Here is a 12,827-nt window from a genome sequence, read left to right as displayed (position 1 = left end):
CCCGGGCGGGCCGCAGCGCGGGAGGTGGCCGGCGGGCCACATGGCGTGGCAGGAGAGGCTGGAAGTGGCGGCGCGGGGACAAGCGGACATGTCCGTCCGGCGAGGATGTGTCCGGCGGCGCGGAGGGAGTTGGATCTAGGGTTTGGGGTAGGAAAGATCCGAAAATTTCAGGGGAGACACATATTTATAGGTAGAGGGAGCTAGGAGAGTCCAAATGAGGTGCGGTTTTCGGCCACGCGATCGTGATCGAACGACCGAGATGATGGAGGAGGTTTAGGTGGGTTTTGGGCCACTTTGGAAGGGTGTTGGGCTGCAACACACACGAGGCATTTTCGGTCCCTCGGTTAACCGTTGGAGCATCAAACGAAGTTCAAATGGTAGGAAACTTGACAGGCGGTCTACCGGTAGTAAACCAAGGCCGCATGACAAGTCTCAGTCCAATCCGGAAATGTTTAATCCCCACACATGAAAGAAATGTAGAAATGACCACCAGAGGAGAACGGAGCGCCGGAATGCAAAACGGACAACGGGAAAAATGCTCGGATGCATGAGACGAACATGTATGTAAATGAAATGCACATGATGACATGATATGCAATGCATGACGCGCAAGCAATGACAAGACAACAACAGTGAATAACTGGAGGACACCTGGCACATCGGTCTCGGGGCGTTACAAAGAGGGCGACTTTGGGTAGGGGAAAGGGAACATGGCTGCTATGCACGGGCGTTCTAGGGGGCCTCGTTCGCCTGATGAGATTTCTTTGTTATGATTTACACATTAATTTTCTTAAAATCGGTTATTTGTTTCCTAATTAATGTGATTGAGCGATTTTTCTTAAAATTAATTATTTGTTTTTTAATTAATGTGATTGAGCGATTTAAGGTAATGTTGATTAATTTAGATTTGATCTTTAGAGATTGATCGTGATTGATTCTACATTACTAAATAATCTGCGCCAGCATGAAAAATTCTGATATGTTCAAATTTCTTTCATTGTGTGAGAGGGTGACGCGAAAATAAACCGATGAAGTGGGGGAGGGGACGAAAAAAAATCTACGAAAAAAACCTATAAAAAATCAGCAAAAGTGAGGTGGGACGAAAAAAATCCAGAACGGAGACTACCAACTGCTCCATTAGGAGTACAGATGATTGAGCGATTTAAGGTAATGTTAATTAATTTAGATTTGATCTTTAGAGATTGATCGTGATTGATTCTACATTACTAAATAATTTGCGCCAGTATGGAAAATTCTGATATATTCAGATTTCTTTCATTGTGTGAGACGGTGACGCGAAAATAAACCGGTGAAGTGGAGGTGGGGACGAAAAAAATCTACGAAAAAACCCAGCAAAAGTGGAAGGTGGGACGAAAAAACCCAGAACAGAGACTACCAACTGTTCAATTAGAAGTAGAGATTATTATTGAGCAATTTAAGGTAATGTTAATTAATTTAGATTTGATCATTGGAGATTGATCGTGATTGATTTTACATTAGTAAATAATTTACGCCAGCATAGAAAATTCTGATATGTTCAGATTTATTTTATTGTATGGGATGATGACGCGAAAATAAACCGATGAAGTGAGAGAGGAAACGATTTTTTTTATGAAAAACAACTTACGAAAACCAGCAAAAGTGAGAGGTGGGACAAAAGACCCTAGAACGAAAACTACCAACTATTACATTAGGAATAGAGATACACGAACCTAACACCAAAAATAGGCCTACATTTTTTCTTATTTCAAACTGAAGAGCCGCTCAGCCCATTATAAGAGCACACTGGCCGAGTCTCTGATCCGTATTCTTAGCGACAACATCCCGTCTCATCCTCCCCAGCTCGGTTTTTGGGCCATTCTAAGCCACCATGCCTGCCTCCATCGCCTTCGGTCGGTTCGATGACTCCTTCAGCTTGGCCTCTTTCAAGGCCTACATCGCCGAGTTCATCTCCACCCTCATCTTCGTCTTCGCCGGCGTCGGCTCTGCCATCGCCTACTGTGAGTTCTGTTACAATTACGGCACATGCATGCTCTGCTCGTATGGCTAAAGTGGAAGACGACGAGTGCGTGCTAACGAAAAGTTAAAAAATTGCAGCCAAGGTGAGCGGCGGCGCGCCGCTTGACCCATCCGGGCTGATCGCCGTGGCGATCTGCCACGGGTTCGGGCTGTTCGTCGCGGTCGCCGTCGGCGCCAACATCTCCGGCGGCCATGTGAACCCTGCCGTCACCTTCGGCCTCGCCCTCGGCGGCCAGATCACCATCCTCACCGGCATCTTCTACTGGGTTGCCCAGCTCCTCGGCGCCATCGTCGGCGCCTTCCTCGTCCAGTTCTGCACCGGCGTGGTACGTATCCCCAGCCCATGTACATGTGTGCGCTTTCCGGCCGGTGGAGCACGAAAACGAACGACGCTGATACGGACTGTTTTCTTTCTCAGGCGACCCCTACACACGGGCTTTCCGGCGTGGGCGCCTTCGAGGGCGTCGTGATGGAGATCATCGTCACCTTCGGGCTCGTCTACACCGTGTACGCCACCGCCGCCGACCCCAAGAAGGGGTCCCTCGGCACCATCGCTCCAATCGCCATCGGCTTCATCGTCGGCGCCAACATCCTCGTCGCCGGCCCCTTCTCCGGCGGGTCCATGAACCCTGCACGCTCCTTCGGCCCCGCCGTTGCCAGCGGCGACTTCACCAACATCTGGATCTACTGGGCCGGCCCGCTCATCGGCGGTGGCCTCGCCGGCGTCGTCTACCGGTACCTGTACATGTGCGACGACCACACCGCCGTCGCCGGCAACGACTACTAAGCCAGCCATGGGAAGATCATTCGGTCTTTGGTTTCCATAATGTCTTCGGCAACATAAGAAGTGCGTACGTGGTGGTCACTCTCAGGATTGTCTGGATGATGTGAGGAACGTCATGTTGTTTGGTTCCGATCGAAAGCCCGCGAGGCTGTGGCACTTGGATGATGCATGTTTCTGTATCTGTACTGTGATGGATGTTGTGAAGTTGTTGGGGTTTCAAGATTCTTCAGTTGAGTTTCCTTATGCGATTCAATAAGAGCATCGTTGTTTAGTGCATTCCCATGCCCACTGGCCAAACTTCTGTGGTGTACATGTGTCGTTTAACATACCTCCACTTTCGTTTCTATCAAATTTGTTTGGTACTCCTTTCGGTTCTTTTTATTCCGCATATAAGATTTGTCTAAAGTCAAATTTAGTAAAAATTTAACCAGCTTTATAGAAATAAATATCAACATCCAGTATACGAAACCAACATCATTAGATGCGCCATGAAGTTAAATTTCATATTGTATAACTTTAGTATCGTTGATGTTGATGTTTTTTCAAACAAATATGGTTAGACTTTACAAACTTTGACTTCTAACAAAACATAGTAAAAATGAGCGGAGGGAGTATTTGGTAGGTGATTCATGACCGAGGGCATCGTGGATTGTACCTACGTATGAGGTAGAAGTCGGTAGAGCACAATACAACGGCACAAATCGGTGTGGGAGTTTGTGCATTACTTTGAGCTATATAGAATAGTCAAAATGATTGTGTGTTTAACAAAATAAAAAAATCAAAAAAATTGCACGCAATATGCAAACCGTCTAGATGGATCCATACTCGGTCATCATTATACGATGCATAAGCGGAGAGCTTATGGCTTTTGGGTGCAATCAATGAGGGACAGTAGCACGAGATACGCACTACAACCGGTTTAGTTTGGCGGTCTAGTAATAGGATACTTGTAGACATTTTGTCCTATTTGTGATGGTTAAGGCCATTTATTTTCTATCCTTTTCTTTTTACGGAGCTGCTCTGAGACTTTGATACTTGGTTCGTTTTAATAAATAATTGTGTGCATCGCTCAATGTAGAGGCAGGTGGTAACCCTCCTTTTCGGAGAAAATAAAATCCAGACCGCAATTTGACCCTTCTCTATTTGTGTTATGTGTTACTGTATTTGTCATCGCTCGTATATCAATTAGAGTTACATCTCTTTTTTTACCACGTTACTGCATCTTGGATGTTTTTTTCATCATCTTTCATAATGAATTCTTCAGATGGATTAGAAATCAAAATAATTAGTTCATTCCTAGCTCTTCACAGTCATTCATCATCGAGATGAGAACAACTAGCGCAGTGCGGTGTCACATTATCCAGCAATACAATTGACGACACACAGTTTCAATAACACGAATCCGCACGGAGGAAGGGTGAATTCTTGGGTTTCAAGATAGAGAGGGAGATGACACACACGCCCGCGAGAGGAAAAGCGGTGGTTCTTCATTTCCCTGAATGAAGTCGAAGGCACCGAGAGAAAATAGTTGTTCCCCAGTGGGCCACCGACTGAATTGGCCTTGGATGTTCATGGGCTTTAGTCGAAGATCACCGGCCTGCACCACATTTCATATTTGTCGTGCGGTAAATGCACACCCCGATAGATAGATGGGCCCGCCTATTGAGTGAGCGAGCCACTGGTTTTGGGAATTTCTAAAAGGTTCCTGACCGGTGTTGGGAACCTTATAGAAGGTTCCTGAACCAGTTTTATTCTTTCTTTCTTTTTTGAACTGGTATTTCAAGTTTTCTTTCGGTTTTTTGTTCATCATGTTTCTTTTTTATAAAAAGTATCATAAATTTCAAAAATACCTAATATATTCAGAAAATGGTTTGGAATTTGAAAACCCCGATAATTTTCAAAAAATTGCTCATGTTTTCAACACTATTTGGAGTTTGATTCATTTAAAAAATGTTTGCGTCTTCAGAAATAAATACAATTTAAAAGATGTTCAGAATTTTCAAAATTCGTTGGTACTTTTTTCAAAATAAAATTGCATTTTCAAAAATTATTCATAATTTCAAAATATTTAATGTTTAAAAAAGTATTAGCATTTTCAAAATAGTCCACGCCGTCTATTTTTATTTTTTCGTGTTCTTTGGAAAGATAAAAAAATCAATTGCTACAGTAGACACCAAGAGCCGCTACTATGCTAATGGGCCGGCCTGCACTCCCGCTTGTTGATCTAAGCTTTGATCAGGCGGGCCCTTCATGTTAGTTGTTGTGGGATTTTTTTAAGAGAAAAGGCCAGAGCCCGACTTTATAAATAAAGCCACATGGCAGCGTCACGAGACCAAACAGGAAAAAGACCAGTTAACGAGGAGAACGCACACAGCGCACGGAACGAAAAGTATATAAGAGTAGCCAAGGAAGGATGGATACAGGCAACTGACATACACGGCGCGCAGGCCGGAAAGGAGTGAGACCTAAACTCCGCAAACAGCACCACAAGGATTAGACGACAGGATCCCGTCCAGAGATGTGAGATGCCGAAGCCCGGATTTTGTCGATGAGCAGGTCCAGGGCATCCCGATCAACCTCCTTAGTCAATGATCTCCACTGCTGCAATAATATACATGATTTGAAAAGAACGTCAGCAGGCTTAGATGGGAAGATATGCTCAATAGTAAATTTGTTCCTAATGGTCCACAGAGCCCAACATAAGGCACCCAGGCCAACCCAAAACACCCTCTTGGTGACCCCAACCAAAGCTTTGGCTAGGGTTCGAATATCGGAGAAAGAGGAGGGGTTCCAAGAGACCTGAAGCCAAGATCTGACACAACACCAAACCAGCTTGGCCAGCACGCAATTGAAAAAGATGTGATCAGAGTTCTCCAAGGCCCCACATAGATGACAGAAATCCGAGCCAAGCCCATTGCGCTTTTTAATCTGGTCAGCAGCCGGCAGGCGACCACGAAAGGCTTGCCAAAGGAAAATTTTAATCTTAGGAGGAACTTTGGACTTCCAAACACAAGAGAATCTGGTCGAAGGAGTACCACCAATAAGTCTAGAATAAAGCGACTTGACCGTAAATCTACCTGAGGCCGAATGAGGCCAGACTACAGAATCGGCCGACTCCGAGAGCACGGGGAAGAGGGCAGAGAGACTTTGCCAATCTTCCAACTCTTCAGGAGATAGGGCCCAACGAAAGGCCAGATCTCAGTTATTAGCCGCCACCTCCGCGATGGAGATACCCGGATTAGGACAGTAAGAGAACAAAACCGGAAAACTCTCAGCGAGGGGGGCATCCCCCGACCACCAGTCCAACCAAAAGCGGACTGCCATCCCATTACCAACATTAAATTTAACATGTTCCAGAAAAATAGGTCTGACTTTGACAAGGGATTTCCAAAATTGAGAGCCGCGCCTCGCGGTGGCAAACAGCGGGTTGGAATGTGGGAAGTATTTAGCCTTAAGAATCGAGAACCAAAGCGAGTCAGCCCCACTAGTTAAAATTTTCCACCACCACTTGATAAGCAAACCAATGTTCATCACCCGAGTATTAATAATACCTAACCCCCCACGGTTTTTAGGCTTACACATATGCTGCCACTTGACCAGCCTATATTTCCGTTTATTATCCGTAGAATTCCAGTAGAAGGCTCCCCTATGTTTGTCGAAGCCAGCATGCACGCCATCCGTAAGAAGATAGAAGCCCATAAGAAACATGGGGAGAGAGGATAAGCAGGAGTTAATTAGAGCAACTTTGCCAGCATTGGTATTATATCTGCCTCTCCAAGGGAGCACCCTGTTCCCCACTTTAGCGACCGCCGGAGTGAAATCTTTAGCATGGAGCACGCCAGGAGAGATAGGAAGGCCTAGATATTTAAAGGGAAAGGAACCCAAAGAACAGTTCAGAAGCCTGGCCACCCGCAAGGCTTCCGCCTCATCCACACCCGTCACCAGGACCTCACTTTTAGCGAAATTAATCTTAAGACCCGAAACAGCTTCGAAACACAACAGGGTGAATTTAAGATTGGCAATGCAGGTGTCATCTAGCTCCACCAAGATAATTGTATCATCCGCATATTGCAAGTGGGAAACACCCTCCGGAAGTAAATGAGAGACCACAGGAGCAATGTGCCCACAACGGGCCGCCCTGGAAAGCATGCACGAGAAGGCGTCGGCCACAAAATTAAAAAGAACAGGGGAAGCAGGATCCCCTTGGCGAAGGCCCCTACCATTGGCGAAGAAATTGCTAACAAAACCATTAACCGAAACGGCAGTATGGCCACCCGAGACCAACTGCATGATACGATGAACATAAGCACCGTCGAAACCTTTAGCAAGAAGGACCTGCTTGAGGAAGGGCCAGCTAACGGAGTCATAGGCTTTCTCAAAGTCTAGCTTAAGGATAACCGCTTTAGCTCTCCGAGCATGAAGATCGTGAACAATCTCATGAAGGGATAGGATACCATCAAGGATGAAACGCCCTTTGATGAAAGCAGATTGATAAGGACTAATAACTCTATGAGCAACTGGCGACAAACGATTCGCAAAGCCTTTAGCCGGGAATTTGGCGAAGTTGTTAATCAAAGCAATAGGTCGGAATTGGGAAATAACATCAGCACCCTTAACCTTGGGGATCAGGGTTATCACTGCATAGTTCAGGCGGGAGATATCGACAGTACCAAGACAGAAGCCCTGGATAACATTACAAACCAGCTGTTTCAACTAGGGCCAGAATTTCCGAGAGAAAGGAATAGAGAAGCCGTCTGGCCCAGAAGCAGCATTAGGATTGGTAGTGTTAACAACATCCCAAATTTCCTGAAACATCCCAAATTTCCTGATCAGAAAGAGGGATCATCAAAGAGGCATTCTCCTCGGGTGAGATTTTAAGACCTAAGTTCCAATGGGAGGGAGAAATGGAGAAGCCCGATGGAGGTTTAGCCCCCAACAACGAAGAGAAGAAATCCACCACATGAGCCATAATAACAGACTGCTCCGAAGATCGCACACCATTAATGAGCAGGCTATTAATACCACATCGTCTACGCCTGCCATTCGCGATCGCAAAGAAATACGCCGTAGGGGAGTCGCCTTTTAGAGTCCAGTTTAGAGTACCACGTTGACGCCAATAAATCTCAGCCTGATGGTGTAACTATATTAAAGCAGCCTCCAGACTATAACGAACCGCCCAACCATCGTCAGAAAGCCCAATAGAATTAGCTGTGTGATCCAGCGACAAGATCTGGTCTTCGAGGAAAGATTTGGTGCGACGATCCTCCGCCGCACGATTACGAGACCAACCTCTGAGGAATTTACGCAGGTTATAGGAACACGAATGCCAATCATCCAAAGGACCAAAGGTGCGAGCATTGGATGATAGAGAAAGGGAGATCTTCGCCGCAACCATATCGACAAAGCCATCCACAGCCAACCAGGAGGCGTCAAATTGAAATCTAGCCCGAGGCCTGAGGCTAATGGAACCATCGTCAAGAATTAAGGGGGTATGATCGGAACCGATAATGCATTTGGCGTAAAGAGAGGCCCTAGGGAACAAGGAATCCCACCTGGGACAAAGGAAGACTCTGTCAAGCACTGATCTAATAGGGATTGACTGATGATTGGACCAGGTATAACGAGCTCCCCCTCGAAGCAACTCATGAATAGCATTGGCACTAATGAAGTCGTTAAAGGCATTAGCCAGCGGCCAGGAGAAGTTATCATTACTTTTGTCATTAGGGCACCACAGAAGGTTAAAGTCTCCCCCGATAACCATCGGTAAATTACAAGCATCGATCTTCAACGAAAGTTCATTAAGAAATAAAGGCGACAAGGAATGGTCCGCAGGCCCATAGACGACGATAAACTCACAAAGAGTATTCTGAGCTTTATGAGAGAGAACAACACTGGCCCAAAAGATCCCATGATCAAAAGCAACAAAATCAAAAATATCTTTATTGGAGCCTATCAAGATCCCGCCAGAGTGCCCTGAAGCAGGTAAAAAGTTCCAATTAAATCTGTCCATGCCCACAATAGCAGAAAAGTCATTAGGGGAGAAGGATTCCTTGAAGGTTTCTACCAGCCCCACAAAGTCAATAGAGTTAGAACGAACCAGATCTTTAAGTTGGTCACGGCGCCCCCTAGCACCGAACCCCCTAATATTCCAGAATAATGCCCTCATTTATAAGAGAGATTCTTGATTCGAAGGCTCGACCTGCAAGGGGCCACGCAGGGTTTAGCACGCTTATTGGTGCCCCTTTTAGACAGGTTGGATTGGGGCTGGCCACTACCAGCGCCCGCGTCCACGAGCGGACCACTACTAGAAGCCCCTACCTGAGAGGCAACGGCCTCTTTGGCTTTGGCAATGGCAGCCTGAGCCATCTCGTTAGCCCGAATAATAGCAAGAAGAGAACTAGGAGAACCAACAGACGAATCAACCACCACCCCCACATCCGACATAATATTTAAAAGATGATCGTCCGAAAGAGAAGGTAGAACCAACCAAACCGGAGAAGTAACAACAGAGGGAACGGGAGATGTACCTGGGGGAGGGAGATCCTTCGCCGCAGCCCGCTTTTCAGCCCGCTCTAGGACAGAAACACCTAAATTCGCCACCCGCCTTCCTTTGCGAGCCGTGGACACAGGGGATCGAACCACAGGCGACCGCGCAGCAGGAGAGCCAACATGGGGACCCGAAGGGGACATAGATCCCAAATCTTGATCAAGACGCCGACAGACCCCCGTCATGGAGTGCTTCGAGCCCGACGAGTTCCGGCTCTTAGCCGAGAATTTGCGCACTGAGGATTTCTTCTTCCGGGGGGACTGGGATTCCACCACATCGCGAGCCAGGGAGGCCGGAAGATCTTCAATTCCCGATCGAGTGGGGGAGAGCGGGCGGACAGGAAGATTGGAGCAAGCACCAGAAACGGGGGTAGCAGAGCAGGGCGGGAACTTCGACATATCAGCACCAGCAGCAGGGACATTGGGAGCAGCAGACGGGATCACCAAATCATCACGAGGAGCAACACCAGAGGGAGCTTGGGATTGAAACAACTCACGTTCAGAATCTGCCAAACCATCCCATTCAGATTGGGTGAAGCGGAGGTTAGACCCATGGCTCTGATTAGGGCCACCCAGAGATCCGTCCCCCTCCTTATCATGCTTGTTCGAAGGGTTAGAAGGGGGAGGAGGGGGAGGTGGAGTCTGAAAAGCAGCCGCCCCCTCCACCCGCACCCGAAGCTTAATACCATTGGGAGAAGGGAAGATATCAATCGAGCCATGAACCCGTTCAGGATCCACACACCAAACCTTCATCCTAGCAAGGCCAACCTTGTTCAGAGAGTCTTCATCCACCTCGATGGGCTTCCCAATCAGAACCCCGAAAGACATGAGAAAAGCAGATGAACGGAGACCAGCAGGCAAATCATCAATCAAAATCTAGACTTGAGAGAGAGGACCAACTGTCGTACCACTTCAAGAAGCCGCTTTAACAGAAACCACCAATTGATTGAGGGGCAAGGTGAAGCTAGTGCATGAGGCAATCATCCGCAAAATTCTTTGGAGGGAAACACCACAGAGAACTCAAATTCAGATATCTGCACAACTTGCCAGTCCCATCCAGCCTCATCCCAAATGCGAAGCCCTTCCAGAAGAATTTGGGGAGAAATCTTTTGATCCTTGACGGTAACAATAGCAGCATTAGACAGAGCAGGTGCCACCTCCCGGACAGGCAGGTCACCGTCGAAGGAGAAAAAGGCACAACCGGGGAGGCCCGAGCCGAATTGGATGACCGCGGGAGGTTTCTGCCTAGCCATGCAGTTGACCGTGAGGTGACCATCAGAGCGACTGATCAGGCAAAAAGGAGGGTTGGTGCAGCGAGACTGGAAATGGCCAGGCCTGTGACAAGCGAAGCAGGTGAGCGCCGAGGGGTTGTTATGGGAAGCAGAGGACGGGCGGGATTGCGGAAGCGGCGGAGGAGGAGGAAGGATCCCATCCCCCATCCCCGGAAAAGGGGGCGCCCCAGAGGCCGGACCGGGCGGCCGACGCGCCGGCCCCGCGAAGGACCGAGGCGGCGGACGAGCACCAGCACCAACCCCTACCGAGCGAGGAGGAGGAGGAGGGCGCGACGGAGCAGATGGACTGCGGCCCACTCCCGGAGCAGGAAGGGAGGCAGAAGACGAAGAAACACCACCGCCAGAGGCCATCGCCGCCTCCCATGGGTCCAGCACCGGAGAGAGAGAATGGCCAGATCCAGAGCCCTGCGGGCCGGATCCGGGCACACCAACCCTCTTCGAGCGCTGCGACCACTCCGGACCCGAAGCCCGAGCCTCGTGGTCACGAGCCACCTGCTCGCGCGCCGCCTGTTTCGCCTCCAACTTGGAACGGAGCGAAGCCTCGAGCTCCAGATCCACCGCGGAGGAAGGGGAGTCGTCACGGCGTCGCTTGCTGCCCGAGAGCGCCTCGCAGGAAGAGCCCCGCGACTTGTCCATGGATAGCACCATAGCAAAAGGAAGGAGGAGGGGTGGAGGTGGGGAGGATCTAATGAGGCGACGAATGGGAAGACGGTGACGGCGCAGATCGGAAGCGGAAGCCGGAAACCCTAGCAAAGGGGAGGAAGAGCCGTGGGGGATCCATAAATAGCCCGTCTGAGCCGTGCCCACCTAGGCCCGACTCGCCACATGGGCCAAAGAAGGTTGAGGAGCAGGAACCCAGACGATGGGCCCAACTGGGCCGGACGGGACCAGAGGGGGGAAATCTGCCACCGACGAAAGAGGGGGAGGAGAGGCAGGCCCACTGGGCAACGACAAACCGCAAGGCCCATCAAGCCCACCCGAGGGGACGTCCTGCGGCCCGATGGCCACCGCGGAGAAATCGAGATCTAGGTTACACGATGTCACCAGCGACCCCGCCGTCACCGCCGCCGGCGACGCCGCCGCCGCAGAGGCTGCGGGAGAGGGGGATGGGAGGCCACCAAGCTCCCCATCAGGCGCACTGCCCAGGACAACGAGATCAGGTGACGCAACAGCAAACTTACCAGACTTACGCCGCCGCCGAGAGATTCGAATCCAGCCATCGACCGACGAGGACGCGGCCACCGACTGGCCCCGGCCACCAGGAGCGAACTTGCGGGGACGAGGAGCGGCGGAAGGCACCACCCCCCCCCAGCACAAGGCACGGGACCACAGGGGGAAGGGACCGACGACCGCGAATCCTCCTCATCAGACGCAAGGGCCCAGAAACGAGATCCGAGCACCGGCAGCGGTGAAGACAGAGGGGAGAAGAGAGAGAGAGCACCTGCAAGCGGAGAGGGGGATGACCGGGCACCGGCCAGCGGGTCAGGGCGGGGAGCGGGACGGCTAGGGCAAGGAGGGGAGGAGGGGGAGGAGGAGGCGAGGGAGGAGGGAGGAGGGAGGGCTACTTTCTTCATTGTCAACACCTTTGTTTTGTCTATGCATTCACACATGTACTAAGTTTTTGTTGTGGGATTCGTGACCCGCTTCCTCCTCTAAGAATCCTATATTTCTATATCTAAGAGAGTAATCCCCATTACTTGTAATTTATCTCAGCATATGCGTGCTTACACATCATGAAAATTATTGTAGTAGTTAGATTTACTAGCTTGATCCACTAGCATCCGTCCGATCTACACATGATAATCCTCTATCATGCAACATACATTAGTGCATAAATGGGTTCTAAATCACATTGCATTTGATTGTGACATGCCCTACAACCCACTACATAATTTTTCTAACCATGCCAGATCGGCAAGTCATGCATGTAAGTTATAAGTAACATTTTTTTGCATTATTACACATGCATGCAACACTCCCATGCCATATCATGAGTTCATTCATGCAGGTCATCGGTTAATTTTTTGTATTAAGTTTTATGCTCTCAAGGATACTGTATATGTGTTGGGCACAAGGAGCATACCCATGCAGCTGATCCTTCACTTTTTTTAAAAAAATAGACATGCTTTTAGCGGAATCTATTTTTTTCTCATGTATACATCATTTAGTTATATGTTCATAATTTT

At 49.0% G+C, this 12,827-nt stretch overlaps 1 protein-coding gene across 1 annotated transcript; it reads left to right on the top strand.

The window, feature by feature from the left end:
- The first annotated feature begins 1,793 nt into the window (after nucleotides 1–1,793).
- On the top strand, nucleotides 1,794–3,083 carry LOC119334546 (probable aquaporin TIP2-2). Its single transcript, XM_037607093.1, has 3 exons — nucleotides 1,794–2,000; nucleotides 2,098–2,345; nucleotides 2,438–3,083. The coding sequence occupies exons 1-3, from the start codon at nucleotides 1,871–1,873 to the stop codon at nucleotides 2,804–2,806; spliced, it is 747 nt and encodes a 248-aa protein (XP_037462990.1). The 5' UTR covers nucleotides 1,794–1,870; the 3' UTR covers nucleotides 2,807–3,083.
- The last annotated feature ends 9,744 nt before the right edge of the window (nucleotides 3,084–12,827 follow it).

This window comes from Triticum dicoccoides, chromosome 7A, assembly GCF_002162155.2.
Source record: "Triticum dicoccoides isolate Atlit2015 ecotype Zavitan chromosome 7A, WEW_v2.0, whole genome shotgun sequence".
Classification (NCBI taxonomy): Eukaryota; Viridiplantae; Streptophyta; class Magnoliopsida; order Poales; family Poaceae; genus Triticum; species Triticum dicoccoides.
Note: the sequence above shows the minus strand (reverse complement) of the source record. Positions and strands in the feature narration are given on the sequence as shown.

Excerpts from the sequence above, each read along its gene's own strand:
- LOC119334546 (XM_037607093.1), top strand. The coding sequence starts at position 1,871 with ATGCCTGCCTCCATCGCCTTCGGTCGGTTCGATGACTCCTTCAGCTTG. Across the intron at positions 2,001-2,097 it reads CGGCTCTGCCATCGCCTACT|CCAAGGTGAGCGGCGGCGCG; the intron begins GTGAGTTCTGTT and ends AAAAAATTGCAG. Across the intron at positions 2,346-2,437 it reads TCCAGTTCTGCACCGGCGTG|GCGACCCCTACACACGGGCT; the intron begins GTACGTATCCCC and ends TTTCTTTCTCAG.